The 16,502-nt window shown below is 35.8% G+C and overlaps 1 protein-coding gene across 1 annotated transcript; it reads right to left on the bottom strand.

Annotated features, from left to right (window-relative positions):
- Positions 1 to 2,349: 2,349 nt before the first annotated feature.
- Positions 2,350 to 15,830, bottom strand: LOC125422550 (ABC transporter A family member 10-like). The gene is given in 19 exon segments (XM_060814927.1): positions 2,350 to 2,389; positions 2,391 to 2,626; positions 2,882 to 2,970; positions 3,096 to 3,201; positions 3,292 to 3,425; positions 3,547 to 3,626; positions 3,759 to 3,868; positions 4,087 to 4,287; positions 4,546 to 4,877; positions 5,045 to 5,122; positions 5,232 to 5,357; positions 5,443 to 5,605; positions 14,060 to 14,224; positions 14,330 to 14,460; positions 14,566 to 14,726; positions 14,822 to 14,928; positions 15,041 to 15,123; positions 15,219 to 15,458; positions 15,749 to 15,830. Coding segments are annotated over 19 exon segments (2,664 nt in total).
- Between the last annotated feature and the right edge of the window lie 672 nt (positions 15,831 to 16,502).

Here is a 16,502-nt window from a genome sequence, read left to right as displayed (position 1 = left end):
AATTGATTACAACAAAAACATCTCATTTTGTCCCTTGATTTCAATCTACCCCGACTTTTACCTCGCCAATTTCTACTACTAGGCCGATCTGAGGTTCTACCTGTCACTGTGAGCCCCAACCCATCACTACTCTTGCCATTCAAGCTCTTCTCTGCATCCTTAGCAACTATCGCTACTATAACTTCCTTCACATCCAGGGTTTGTCTTCCATACTTGATAGTATCCACAAAGTGCTTGTTTCCTCGAGGCAAAGAATTAAGCAAAATCACCGCTTGGTTCTCACCCTCAATTGAGATTTGCGTACTCTCCATGTCTTGAATCAACTTAGTGAAGTTATCAAGATTATCACTCAAAGACCTTCCCTCTTTCATTTTGAAGCCATATAGCCGTTGCTTCAAATTGATGCGGTTTGGTACCGATTTAGCCATGTACCTCTCTTTCAAAATGCTCCAAACATCCACCGCCGTTGTTTCCTTTGACACATTTCTCAACACCTTGTCTCCAAGACCAAGAATTATTGAACTATATGCCTTTTTCAATAATTCACTCTTCTCTCTAACATCCATTATTTTCGGTAAGTTCCCCTCACCTTCTAAAGCCATATCTAACCCTTCCTTGACTAACACCGCCTTCATTTTCATCTTTCAAGGGCCAAAATCATTTGAGCCCATAAATTTCTCCACCTCAAACTTCGTAGACATGGTCAAGTTTGCTTGGGAACACTATAATCAACCTAGCTTCAACCAAGGGAACCTCCAATTCCACTACAACAAGATAACAACAACAAGCTACATAAAAGCCCCAAATCTCCAAACTCCAATCCCTAGATTTTCACCAACCTAGGCTCTGATACCAATTTGTAGATATTCAACTTGTGTATAGCAAGCAATATATATATCCAAAAGTAGCACACAACCCATAAAAGTCCACAAACAAGCAAATATAGATAAAATAGAATATCTCAGAACAAACCCATATGAAGAATCTAGAGAGAGAAAGAGACAAGCACATAAATATAAGAGGGGAGAGAGAGAGAGCGAGAGAGAGAAAAACACACAAATGTTTTTACATGGTTCGATCAAGGTGACCTACATGCACGGGCAAGCAAAGAGATGATGATTTTCATTATCTTGAAGAGATTACAAGCTTAATCACCAAGAGCATCGAACCATTGATGGGATTTTGAAGAACCCATTGTTTCTCTCTCTAAAACCACTAGAAAAGTCCCCTCATCTGTTCTGGCTCAAACTCCTAGGCTAAAATATCATTAAAGAGGGCAAAATCATAATTTTAGTTTTTTTTTTCTCTCTCTCTCTTCTCTTACTATCTTCCATTTCACTTCATCACCAAACATCATCCCATCAACTCCTCATGTTCACCATTAATTTAGAGCCAGAAAAACAACATATATATATATTGATAAATTAGTCACCACTCCGAGACACGCACACTCCCTCTAGATCTCTCTATATTGAACTGAATGAAGATCCTCTACTTTGCTTTTAGCCATCCTTATCTATGTTTGGCTTTTAGTCCTAACCATGGCTTATTAATCCAATGATTATTATCAAACCGTTTCATTAAAAAACAAAAAAAAATTACAAAACAAGAAAAATCAATTTAAACATTTGTTGAAATATATTTGAAGTGTTAATAGAGCAATCATACACAAGCAGACACACACACACACACAAAAGGGGGAAAAAAGCTAAATGTCTAGGACTTCTTTTTCTTCAAAATCAATTCATTTTGTCACTACTCCAAGACTAGCTCCCTCTCCCTATATAGCTCTCGGGTTAACAAGACTAATTAATTAGCGTTGCTTAAAATTCTCTTGGACTTATAGTTTTAACCTTAATGCATAGAAAATATAAAGCATTTCTTTCTGAGAACACCAAAGTAATCGATTTTGCCAAAATCCCAATCGATTTTTCTATTTAATTATGTGTAATCTACTTATCTAGAAGGTTTGTTAGTGATGGTTATAATTTGTTAAGCATTTAAATTTACTATAAATTTTAAGGAAAGGCAAAAAAATAGAAAAATAAAAAATAAAAATTTTGTTTAATTTGGTGTCTATTTTTTATTTAGTAAATTAAGATGCCTAACAAACTCTAACCACCATTGACATTTGAGCTAAGCAAATTACATACAATTAGGTAGCAAAAAATGAAAAAAAAAATGTTACCAAATGACACCTAAGTTATAATTTAAACCCATTGAAACCCACAACAAAATATGATATTAAAAAAAAAGAAAAAAAAAAGAAAAAAGAAGAGAACAAAGAAAGGAGTATGGCAGTTTGACGAACAAATGCACGCGTAGTAATCAAGTCGAGAAATTGAATCATTAGGCCCCACTTGCAACTTTGATGAACACATCCTCCACTGGTATCAGTAAGACCCCAAGCAGAAACTGTGAACTTGTACTTGGCATACTCCACTGCTCTGTACACATCTACAATTCTAACCTCATCTTTTGGTAGCTCATACTTCTGGGTTCCAGACAGATGGTATATCTTCTTCGCATTTATTGAGAGAGACCGGACCAAGTTCTCTACATCTTCCTCATGTTCCAAAGATGTTGTCATTGTAAACGCATAAGTTCCACCATATCTAGCTTTCAACTGTCATAACAAAGACAACATTGCAGTGCTAAGTTTCAGCCAAATGTATTTGGTAGAATATATATGACATAAAAAGCCATAGATTGTAAATTTTCCTGCATTTTGTAGTTGAGCCTTTAGAAAAAGTATTTAGAAAACTTGTATCTTATACATCAAGGAAAAGCATATTTGAATAAGATGCATACTAAACTAAGGTGAAACTAAAGGGGAGAATCCTATATGTTCAAATTCTTCATGTTACAGAAATTAAGTTACCTCTTTCGAATTCCCTATGCACTGCAAGCTGCCATTGGCCATAATTCCTAACCGATCACAAAAGAACTCTGCCTCTTCCATGGAATGAGCTGAAAGAACCAAAAAAAAAAAAAAAAAAATGGAACCAACTTATCAATGAGTTGATGATGTGAAAGCGAAATCATACTCTGTTACGTAACAAGATTAGAAGTAGAACTAGGCCACTATATAATACTTGTGAGGATGATTGCTCTGTTTTGCTTTGCATGCTTCATGACATTCCACAAGCTATTCTTCGAAGCTGGATCCAATCCAGAACTAGGCTCATCCATATAGACAACCTTGCAAAAGTGTTATAACTATTATTGCAAAAAAGCTAATTATGCAAAAAGTCTCAGAGCAGAATAGAAAGAATTGAAAATAGATATTACTTTGGGATCCCCTATTAGTGAAATTGCATCACTAAGCCTCCTTTTCATACCCCCACTGTATTTTCCAGCTTGTTTGTCAGCAACTCCTCCATAATTGAGATTAAGGCTACTTAATGAATCCTTAATTGCTTGAAAAATGCAAATTGATAACAAGGCAACTCACTGTCAGCTCAATCAAGAAATATTTGATTTCACTCTAAAATGCTTATGACTCTTCATGTGAATATCTTAAAGCAAACATAATACTCACTTGTCTTAGGGCAGAACCTCTAAGTTTCTTAAGTCTCCCATAAAATAATAGGTGTTCTCTTCCTGTTAAGGTCTCCCAGAGCAAGCTAAAAAAGTATAACAAACAAAAAAAAAAGTTAAAAATTATATAATTAAAACTAATATTTAGATGCTGGAACTAGTCTAGAAAAAGAAAAATGAAAAATGAAATTTGGAACATAGGAAATATTCCAGCTTACTCATGTTGTGGACATACACCAATGCTGGTATATATTTCATCCATATGAGTTTTTATATCCATACCCTGAACAAATGTTGTGCCAGAGGATGGCTTTGTGAGACCTGTCATCTGTTAAAATCAAACATCTTAACTTGTAAAATAGCATAAAGAACTCAAACATGAACATGACCAAAGTTCTACCTCCGAAGACTTAAAGAATGTGATGTAAAAAGAAAGTAATCTTTACTTGAACAAGGAAACCATTAAAGCAAAATATTTCAAATTATTTCACTCATATATATATATATACACTTTAAGAAAATAAAAGAGCATCTGGATGTGCTTACCATGCTAAGAAAAGATGTCTTTCTAGCACCATTTGGGCCGAGTAAACCAAAACACTCCCCTGGTGGCAGAGCAAGAGACAACCCTCTTACGGCTAAGTTTTAAGGGTTCCCATCCTTTCCTGGGTACACCTTTTTGAGGTTGTCATTTATGATTGAATAACTTGCATCAGGGTGAAGTAAAAATTGATCAACCTTCTCTCTCTGTCGAGTAAATTGATGGTGAATATTAGTTATACACATTACTTAGCCAGATTACATTTGGTCCAGTTTTGTATTACAGAGATTAGATGAGAATATAAATTGCAAATTGCAAATTACAAAATTAATAAGAGTGAAAGCAAAGTTGAAACACTGCTTAGACAGGACACATATGGGCAGCCCATCAAAATATGCACCTGCTTGAACAATTCTATGCTGAAATGCAAATAAAATAAATAAATAAAAAGAAGAATAATTTACCTCTTGAATAACATCAGGCATATCCATGAGAACAGAAGTATTTCGTCGCTGCCTTTGATTCTTTTTCCATAATTTATTCAAGAAAATTAGAGGATTTCTACCACTTCCTGATGATTGAACTTTCTCTGCATAATATACAATAAGAAGCACGACTAACCACTCAATAAGCATGATAAATAAGGCCTCCTTCATCCCATTCACACCATCATTCATATATTTCCAATTCATCCCTGTCCTAATATGAATCCCTTTGGTGCCATATTGTGAAAGTTTGTATATTCCACGGTAAAAAGAGAATCCGGGATATAACTCCAAAACAATCATACCACTTCCTATAGAAATACTAAAGGTCCAGAAATTAAGCAGAAATAACACAGATAATTTCCATGCTTTACACTCTTAAGAGATCCCAAGCTAACTTGAAGTTTCCGTTGATAGAAACAAACTGAACCATATATATCAGAAAAGCCTAAACTCATTCACAAATTCTTTCACTTACTTGAGAATGTTAAATCTTCGATGAAAGATCTGAATAGAAACTCTCTTACAAGCCCGCTTCCGAATACGAGTATGTAAGCTATTTTTGTAATAATCAGAACCAAAAATGATTAGCTAGTTTATGCAAATTCAATGCTTGAAAGGTGAAAGAACAAATCCAAATAACTGTTCCATATATATATATATACCTGAAGCAGTCTTAACATTTGAAGAAAATGCTGCTACTAGAAAAGCAAGAGAAATTTGCAAGTTTGCATAGACGAAGTAAAACACAAATTGGATGGTATAGTCATTCATTCTAAAGAAAACCAACCCTGCAAAGGAAATCAACAGCAATTAAGTAAACCTGAAGCATAATCTGTATGAGAAAGCAGGGAATATATTGATAAAAAAGATTACCTAGAACCGAGCCAAACAGCACAAGGGATAACATGTAGATCAAGGATATGAATAGAAAATAAGCATAGGATATCGTCCAATACGTTGCATCTCCAAGCCCATGCATTTTCATCATGATTATGAGTTTTTTTTCCTTATCATAAACCAATGATGTCAAGATAACCTACATCAGAATATAAATATTTTTTCACCAATGGTTTTTACAATTTAAGAGAAAAAAAAAAATATATATATATATATATATAGGGGGAGTCAAGAATAGGGACCGACCGCACAGAAGCCCATGCGGACAAAAAACATGCTTATTTTGCTGGCCATTGGATTGAAATTGATGGTCCATATTACATTGCCATTTCCATCCCATTCCTTTCCTTTCCCACCCATCTCCGGTCGTGTTCGACGCCCATCTCCCATCGTGTTCGAGTAAGCAGTCATCCCATTCCCTTCCTTTCCTACCTATCTCTTATCTTTCCAGCCAGAAGTAGGGACCGTTCGATAGCCAGAGCCACCGCTGTTCAACCCATATCGATGTCCCAGACCATCCAAAACCCACCCCCTGGCCACTGCTCATAGAGACTCTTTGTCTTTTTGATCTTTCTCCTCGACGAGCAGCGGCGATGGCATTAGGCTAGGGCTTTAAAAAACCTTATTCGAATTTTTTTATTCAATTTTTTTTTTTTTTGGGTTTTGATCGATCTTATTCCTTATCTATGTATATTGATTTATTTATTTTTGTGATTCTGTGTCATGAATATAGGTTTCTGAATTTGTATTTAAGATGCACCATCAGTGTAACACCCCGTCCCAAATCACACTAGAATTCATGCACGTTGACCGAGGTTGACCGTTGACCGAGTGGGTCAAAAGTTGACTCTTTGTTCCAATTGGAATTTCTAGTTTACCAGGGTACCGTGGCAAAGTGCATGATACCCCGAGTTCGTAGACTAGTAGCACGTCGAAAACGGAGCTACGGTTTGAAAGTTATGGGCAAAACAAGTCGAGGTGCAAACAGTCCAAAAGGTGCCGGGAGTTGACTTTTTCTTGTTCTGTAATTTTGTTTTGACTCTTGTATGGTTGTAAAGTACTCGTCGATACGAGTTCATAGACTAGCGGCATGCTTAAATTGGACATCTGGTTAAAAAGTTATGGACGTTTGAAGTTCGCCGGATACCGTAATATTTTATTATATCTGGCTTAAATGCACAGTAACACCATGTGTCATCACCTGATTGATCCACGTGGATGAATAGTATCACCACGGTGGCTTTTATTTGGCAAAAACGTCGGGGAAGAGAGAGAAAGAGAGAGAGGAGAGAGAGAGAGAGGAGAGAGAGAGAGAGAGAGAGAACCGACCGGCCGCCGAAATCGTCCACTTTTCCGGCTGAATCTTGCTACACGCACTGGGCAGATGGAAGCGGCTTCCCATTTCTGGCCAAACCCCAAAATCTCATAGCCGTTGGTCGCCAAACGCGCCCGGATCGAGGCGGCGAAGCTCGGCGGCTATTTTTCCCTCCACCGCCGGCCACCGTCGTTTGCCCTTTTTCCGGCCATTTTCAGGCCACACGGGCCAGCCACCCCTCACCACCTCCTCAAGTCCGGCCTACCCACCAAATTTCACGGCCACCGGACCTCCGACGCACCGGGATCGGAGCATTTTCCTGCGAGGGGCCGAAAATCTTCAAACCCCGATTTCTCCGCCGTTCGGCCTTCGTTTGCCTCACCGCCAGTCCGTTGGAATCCTCTCCCCTCGATCTACAAAACCGCCAAAAATCTCAGCCAACGGCCACCGCACGCGCCGCCGCCGGCGATGGTTGCCAGTGACCGCTACGGCTCGCCAAAAGTAACTGTTCCGGCAAGTACCCAGTTGCATCGCCGGTCCCTGTCCACTGATTCCGACCTCCTAAATCCAAATTCGGCATCCTTTTCCGCCAATTTTTGACAGTTTGGGAGAATTGAGGAGTCGAATCCTGAAAGCTTTCCGGCGAGATTCCGGCCACCTCGGGTCCGATCTCCAGAAAGTAAGACCGAATCCATGATCCTCATCACTCAAGCTTCGATTGGGTATATAACTCGTAACTTTTAGTCGTCTTTTGTGTTCGCTCCCCGGGTACGCATTTGGGAGTTACCCGATTAAAATATTAATATATTTGGTTGGTGCACTGTGGGTGTTTTAGGTATGCGTACGAGTAGTGGAGTTGATCCTGCGAAGGATCTTAGCTAATTTACGCGCTTAAGGTGAGTGACCCACCTTTAAAAAATATTTTGGGCAATTAATTATGTTTAATTGGTATTTAAATTATGCTCATGTGGTACAATTTAATTATGATTTGATTGTGATTTAATTTATTTATTATGCATGAGCAAAGTATATTTCGGTGATAATCGTATGTGGTTTCAAGTATTATTTTTGGGCATAATTGGTTTAAATATTTTATGAAAATATTTGTTAAATTGGTGGTTTAATTTTATAATTATGCCCACGGTATTTTATTTGTTGGACCTCGTATTACGAGAAAAATTATGGTTTTATTGGTTATCGATGTTTTCGTACCGGTTTGTTAAATAAAAATATGTGGGATGGTAAGTGTGAAAATTTGGTATATTTCCCACGGTAAATTTTGGAAAGAACGGTACGGTTGATTTAATAATTATTTTAGACGCATTCATACAGTATTGGTGTTCTGGTATATGTATTGTGGTTCAGCGCGCAAGTATTATTATGTCTCCCGTGAGTTGCCATTGGACCGTGGGCAGGCAAGTTTGATATTGGCCACAGCCGCCCCCCTTCTTGGCCGGGATGACGGTTTCAGCAGCGGTACTGTCGGGACGCCGAAGTGCCGTTTGCAAGTTTCTCTCTTTAATCTCCCCTCCAGTAGGTGCTCAGGACGCTGGGTATCGGAGGACATCACCGGTATATGGTGTGGTGCGTCAAGTGTAATTTTCAGATAAAGTTTCAAACCCCAAAAGTGTTCAAAAATCATTTATTATGATATATTACATTTTAATTATATTGGGGTATTTATTTATTTATTGTTTATCAAATGGTTTGATCCTTTGGTTTTCGGGAAGTACGAATATCGGGTTTTATGAAATTGTTTTAAAAATGGAACATTTCCAAAGGAGTGATTAGTGAGAGTCTTGAGGGAAAATTATTATTTCCAACTGATATTATTATTTATTAATTAATTGTTGGTATTAATTCAATTTCTTTATTTGTTATATTATTATTATTATTATTAAAAGTGTTCAGTAGCTAGGGTCACTCATTGAGATGATTAGCATCTCACGTTTTTAAATTCCGTTCCCTTAGGTGCAAGGGGTGGTAAACGTTCTTCCGGGGCGAACAAATTCTCCGTCGCTATCGTGTTTCGAGAAGTACTTTTGTACTCGTTCATTTCAATTGTATTATTTCTTCCATTCTTGTTGTATTTTCTGTTGATTATCACTTCATGAAGCTCTGTGTACTATTCGGACACTTATGTTTTATTTATGCACTGGTTTGCCGTTATTGTTGTGAAGTGCTGTAAATTTATGGAATCAATTTGTAGTTTTGCCGGAGGAATAAGGGGTTGAGTATAGAAGTGTGTTTTCAATGCAGGTGATTTTTGGTAAGTCCTACCTTTAGGGGAGGTGCTGTCGGATTTTTCGTTGGAAGGTTCGGTGGTATTTCCCTAGGATCAGGGCTTGTCTAGGGTTCCGGGGAAGGAATTCTGGACGGGTCCTGACAATCAGAGACACCATCGACAAGGTTCTCATTCTCCGATTTGGCCGTGCTTCTGATTCTATTTGTCTCCTTCTCGACGATGGATTCTGGATATTATTTCTTTTTTGTTTTTTTTTCATTCTACGGTTTAATCCTTTTTCCCTCTCATTTGTTTCATTGTATTTTTTTCTCTTTAAACCATCAGATCTTAAAAACCCTCCATTAAGGCCCATCTTTCCACTTCGTAAATTACTTTTTGATGCTGAACGTCATTGGATTTGAATTGAACTGATTTTTATGTAATATATGTGACTGCAAATGGGACCTTATGCATTTTGCACTCCTTTATTGATGTTTTGTACATTATAGATGAATTGAGTGGATAAAAGTTGTGACTTTGCATTTTAAAGAAATAGAATCTATCTCTTTTTTTAGATGGGCTTTGGGGGAAAGGAGAATCTTTTTAAATTTTTAGATATATTAAGTAGCATCCCGCAAGTGAGATCTTGAGAGAATAGTGGTTCACATTGGACTATTATTTTGTTGTCACGCAGGATTGCAGATCACACTAAATGTGTTGGCACATTTTACCAAAAGCAGGACTTCATTGATGTTGTGGAGGTAAATGGCATTTGGTTCTTATAAATTAAACCATGAATGAACTGGCACTCTCATAAGAATTTTTTTTTTTTCTGATAAACCATTTGACTTTCTTAGTATAACTATTTTAACTTTCTTCAAATACAACACTAGTTCCAAGTTATGGGTGTTTTTGATGCCATATAAATATGAGGACACATAATTTCCTGAATTGAAATTAGATGCCTATTTCTAATTTCTATTAGCAGCCACGTTTCTTGTAGTTGTTGGCCATGTCACATCATGGTCTTAATACATGCCTTGTATATGTCTTAATGGTAATCCATTTCTATTAGCAGTCAGGCTTTTAGAAAACATTCATAAACTATATATAAAATTTTAGCTCAATTAGTATGTTGGATTAGACAAAATTTGCTTGTACAGGCAAAATATGTGTTTCAATATTATTTGTATCTAAGTGACAAAAGTCTGGTAATTTTAGGATACATCAAAGTATATATAAGGTTCTTTGCTGCAGTTTTCTTTACTTTTAACCATTTCATATGATTGTTTTAGATTCTATGTTTTTTCTTACTTTGTGATTCTAAGAATTTCTTCTTGCTCTTTCATATATGTGCTTCTAGATATATGTATGATGGGTCTTAGATGAAGTTTCTTTGCACTTTCTGCAGGCAATATTTAAGGGAGCAGTGACAAGGAAGCTGATAGTGAATTACTTTCTGCCCCTAGAAAGAATACCTAAATATCAGTTATTACATGAGGATGTCTGAGAGGTAATTCCCTCTAAGATAGATAAAATTCTTACTAGTACATACTTTTTATTCTTCATTATTCCCGCTAAGATATTTTGCCAACAGAGTCTTTTGTTAATATCTTTTTCTTCTTTTGTGGACAGTCCTTTGGGTGTGAGCATCAGGCATTTGTTGCTTAAGCAAGTAGTTCTATGTAAGAGCCTCATGGGCTTCCAAGGTATTAAATTTTCTCTAGTCATTTGATTTATATGCAAGCATTGCATAAATCCCTTGGTTTTGGGTGTTGGTATGAAGACTTTAAGAGGGACTTTCTCAATTACGATGTGAATTTTTGCTTGCCATTGTTAAGGAGTGGTCTCTCGCATATGATAAACCTGGAGTATATGGTACTTTAGAGTTAAAAACTTAGGAATGTGTAATAAAAAAAAAAAAAAGCTTGGTAACGTGTTATAACTTTGCAAGTGACTCATCTCAGAATACGGTTTCAGGCAAGTGAATTCTTTTAATTGGTTTTGCACTCTGTTTTCCTTTTTTTTTTTCTTTGTTTTTTAATATATATATATATATATATAATAGACACTTATAGGTCAATTTTGTGGTGATTGATTGAGGTTTATCATGCATGATGCAATTTAATATAACTCGTGTTTAACTTTGATTTTTGCTCCAGGCCTTGGTAAAGATGAAGGTGATGCTGGAAGGGGACTTTCCAGCTTATAAATCCAATGTATAAAAATATAACAATTTAAGCACCCAACAAACCGTTGGGGCATCAATCAGAGGATGTACCTATTAAATGATGATATTGACCTGGATATTAGCTTTAGCTGACAAGTTGTGTAAGAATTATACATGAATGAGAATTCTTATGTTAATGTTTGATGTTCCAAATCTATTTTGGATGAACTCTATTCCAAAATTTAAATATAATATAACCTGTTGTAACATTTAGTACCGTAATTTGTTTTCCCTTTCACTTCTGTTATATTTTTTAGAACAATGTAATCCACAACAAATTGGCATATTATAATTCGCAGGTAATGTGAGTAATCAGAATCAGAGTTCCCAACAATATCCCTTCTATTTTACTTACTTTAAAAAATAAATAAATAATTTTTATTATATATTTTATCCTTATGATGGTCTACTAAATTTTACTAAAACAATCATAAAGATACAATTTAAATCTATAGACCTCACAGCAGCCATATCCTGCTCTTCACTTGTCACACCATAACGTTGTACGACATTTTCAGATGTAATACCATCAGGAAGAAGACAATCACGGGCATGTGTAAAGATCTCCACCTCTTGACACCGTATCATACACCAAACAAGTTATTCAACTTCAATCGCTTTTCGAAGAAGAAAAAGAAATGAAGAACAAAAATGGAGCCTTTGAAATATACTTTTGGGTTAACTTTAGTAACCCTATTCATTTTATTTATTGTCATGGACTCCAATACTGCTCCAATTCCTGCACTGAATACAAAAATGGTCAGAGCCAAAAGTTGAGGTTGTGTAAAACATATTCGAGGATGTTCCTTACTGATGTCATAAAATCCCACCTTAATAGAAGCAACAACATCAGCAACAGCCTAAAGGCCTCATGAACATTTTCTGTTGATGCTTCTTATGAGCATTGTTTCTGTTTTAAACAGTACAGTGGAAATATAAGCTAAATGGAATCTTACATCAGGGCACCAAATGTCCAAGAAAGATTATAATATTGAAAACGTGAAGAGTAACTTGTAATATTCGATTACTCATTATTGATCCAATCCTAGTTTACAATATGGGTTCCAAATACAGGTAATGAACACTTTAAAATACAAGTTGTGTAGTCTTATACCATGAAGCAGAATTTATCAAGTTCAAAACAATGTAGTGAAGAACTGCACATTAATTTGATAAAACATAAATTTAAAAGGAAAAATAAAGAAAAGTTACCGGGGAATCCAGCATAAAATGCCGCCTTCCTACATTCAGTTGCTCTCTGCAAACCAGTTGCTGAAACTGTGCCAACAACTACGTCTCCTACTTCACCTGTATTCAAATTTTTTTTTCTCTATCACTGCCTGCATTGATAAGCTTTAATATATAAGTGTAAAATTATAAAAACTATAGCTTCACAATAACCAAACTTCCAGAAAAGCATAATCTCCAAGCAGCAGAACCAATCTTCATTCTAAACATTTATTATTGAAAATTGTAGAAAATTTTAACTAAAGTTGATCAAAGGTATCCAACCTTCAAAATAGCAGCAAGCAAATCATCAGGAAGTGTGTCCTTGAAACCACCCCTAATTTGATTTGGAAATGGCAGTGCGGTATGCACTGTCTTTACCATGATTTTTGCAGCGAATTATTGGAGATAATGAAAGACAAAAGCTTCCATTAAAAAAAAAAAAAAGAAGAAGAAAAGAAAAGAAAAGAGAGTTGCTATTAAATTATCTGAAATTACGAAATCAATAACCCACACCACAATCACAACATCCTCTCCAAAAGAAATCTCTCTCTGGTATCCAGCACTGTTTCCTCTGATACTGTATATAAATTGGAATAAACATACAGAGAGAGTAGCAGAATTCTGGGTTCCTGGTTGAACGTCCTTCGAATCCATATCAACATGTACGATGGTTGCGAACTTAGAAAGCTGGGGTGCTTGTTCAGATAGCAGTATAGTACCAAAAATTCACAAATTACACAGAATCAAGCAAAATAGCAAAAAGGAAACCCTAAGAAAAAGAAGGAGGGGGGGGGGGGGGGGGGGCATACGACATCGTCGAGAAGGAGACAAACAGAATAGGAAGCACGACCAAATCAGAAGACAAGAACCTTGTCGATGGTGTCTCTGATGGTGCATCTTACATACAAATTCAAAAACCTATCTTCATGATATAGAATCTCAAAATAAATAAATCAATATATAGAAAAAGAATAAGATCGATCAAAACCTAAAAAATAATAAAAAATAAAAAATTGAATGAAAATTTTTAATAATGTATTTAAAAACCCTAGCCTTAACACAATCGCTGCCGTTCGTTGAGGAAAGAGATCAAAAAGAGAAAGATGGTCTCTCTGAGCGGTGGCCTGGGCAGTGGTTTCGGACGAACATTGGCCTGAACGGTGGCTCTTTCTGGCCATGGGTTTTGGATGGTCTAGGATGTCGATATGGGCTGAACGGCAGTGGCTCTAGCTATCGAACGGTCCCTACTTCTGGCTGGAAAGATGGGAGATGGGAGGGAAAGGAAGGAATGGGATGGCTGCTTGCTCGAACACGGTGGGAAATGGGCGTCGAACACGGCCGGAGATGGGTGGGAAAGGAAAGGAATGGGAGGGAAATGGCGATCTAATCTGGACCATCAATTTCAATCCAACGGCCAGCAAAATAAGCATGTTTTTGGTCCGCATGATTTCTGTGCAGTCGGTCCCTATTCTAGACTCACTGTATATATATATATATATATATATGCAACAATCCGAATGCCTTTAACCATTAGAAAAGAAAACAAAAAACCACAAAAATCTGAATGAGAATGTCAACTCGTTGCCTTACTTACAGGGAATAACAGTAGCAAGATCCATGTAAAGAAAAGTGAATTAAGAAAGGAAGAGATATTGATCATATTTGGGTCGGTTGAACTGGATTTGGGCATTTCTTTCACAAACTCAAACAGGACCTTTGTACCCGAACCTTTCAAGAATTGAAGGTAGGCATTGGATGCCTATAAAATGCATGTATTGGGTATGTTCAGCAGCAGTCATTATCAAATCTAGCATAACAATGAGATAGAGATACACGGTACTTATAACATGTACGAAATGTTTACCAGATTCACAGAGCGTGGAACTCGTAGTAAATTACTTTGATCACCAGTACTGTCATCATTAAATTTATATGTTGAATTGAACCAAATGCTCACAGTAAAATAGTTCCCACTTGAGTTTAGAAAATCATAGGCTGTAAGGAAAAAATGAAACTGTCTAGCATAGTTTTTTTTCTTGGTACAGTCTTTTATTACATTAAAATCAACAAATAAATCATAAAAATATCAAGTAGAATAACCTGCAAGTATCTTATTGATGTTCCCCTTTGGTTTTATCTTCTGGTAATAACCTTTAAATAGTTCATCATTAACTGCAGTAGAACTGTTGCGCCACAAGGGCAGTCCTTCAATGCATCTGACCTCTAGATTCAAGATAAAGTGTACAAGTTTAAACTTGAGATATAAATACAATTACAAAGTTCGAAAAAAAATAATAATAATGAATTATACCTTGTCCCTCTGAGATGTTTAATTGTTGCAGTGAATTAGAAATATCTAGAGTAGAGTTTGGCAAGCACTTTTTTTTGCACATAATAGATAGGAAAATCAGAAGAGAAAGCAGAATCGTAAAAATAGGAAGTACCAAGCATGGATTCTGAGCCCTGAAAACATGTACAAATTTTTCATATTAATAGAAAATTTAATACATAATGAACTTCTTCCCCCCCGCAAAAAGAAATGAAACAAAAGAAACAAGAAGCAATTGCTATTTACCAGAACATGATAGGCTAAATCATAGGTATCATCATCAGAGGAATTCATAAATTCCGGACTCATGAACATATTGCCATCCAAAACTATTGCAAAATTTTGCAAATTAAAAAGCCATTAGAAATGAAACAATTAAATCACATGTAATAATAAAACAGAACAATTTTCACATTAGACATACTTTGTCCAATAGACTGATTGTTCCCTGTAATAAGTATGGTTACAGGACATGATCCATTGAGCTTGCAAGACTCATTTGGCAAATCTGGAAACTGATCGAAACCATTACTCGAGGCACGAAATTGGGGTGCCGGTATTTGCAGCAGAGGAGGCCATTCTTGAGGATTTGGAATTGGACAACCATTAGTCCGATCGATAATTGAGTTGTTTGAGCCACACTTATTGTTGGTGGGATTATCATCTGCAGTTTTCACCATTTGTTGGAGAGCAAAAACCAACAGACAGAAAATGCATGGAAATAAAATGAGCACCAAATTTCCACACCATCTTCTTTTCCGTAAAGATGAATATGGAATTGATATCATAATCAGAAATTATATTCATAATTAAACAAATATATATATATATATACATTTTACATTCTCTACTATTTTTTTTTTTATTTGTTTGTTTGTCTAATTGATACACAAGTAACAGTTTTACTAAAAAAAAAAAAAAAAAAAACAGAGAAATACACAGAGCAATTGTCACTGACCTGGTAAGTCAAATTTTTTCTGAGCAAAGCATTGAACTGGATCAGAAAGCTTGCATGACCACGTGAGCGATCGGCCATTGAAAACCCAAATCAAGGACGTTACTTATCTTCCAAAACTTTGATTTTTCCAGTCAAAAACCATTCTTCAAAATAAATTATTGAAAAAAAAAAAACATATATTCAGATTGGAAATTAAATTAAAGAACAGAAACGGATTTTCCAATTTTCTGAGGATAAAATACTTACCAAAGAGAAGAAAGGAAAAGACAGATTGTATCTTAGTCTCTACATTTTGTACTATATATGTACTCTGTCAGTGCCACGTAAATGCCAGGAAAGTAACTCAATATTTTTCGAAAATAATAATAACAAAGTAAATAATCTAATTAAAGTTATTACTTGTCTCACACTTGACTTTACTTTTAAAATATTAAATATCCCAATATGAAAAATTAAAAAAAAAAAAAAAAAACAATTTCGTTTTTTTCTTTTTTTCTTTTTTTTTACCCCTAATAGTTTACAATAAATTCCAAAACGTAGATTAAAAAAATTGCTCATGGAAAAAGATTCCTAAGAAAAGCATACAGGAAGTTAACGAAAATGGAAAACAATTTGGCAATAAAAGGTCTATTGTTTTATATTTCCTATTTGAATATCTTCAATTACTTTTTCCAATAATGAAACAAAACTTGTCATACATATATAGTAGCCGAATTCTACATAATTTCAAGAGAGAACCTTCCTATTCAG

The sequence above is a fragment of the Ziziphus jujuba genome, chromosome 2 (genome assembly GCF_031755915.1).
Source record: "Ziziphus jujuba cultivar Dongzao chromosome 2, ASM3175591v1".
NCBI classification, from domain to species: Eukaryota; Viridiplantae; Streptophyta; class Magnoliopsida; order Rosales; family Rhamnaceae; genus Ziziphus; species Ziziphus jujuba.
The sequence above is the reverse complement of the archived record's forward strand: the minus strand, read 5'-3'. Positions and strand labels throughout refer to the sequence as shown.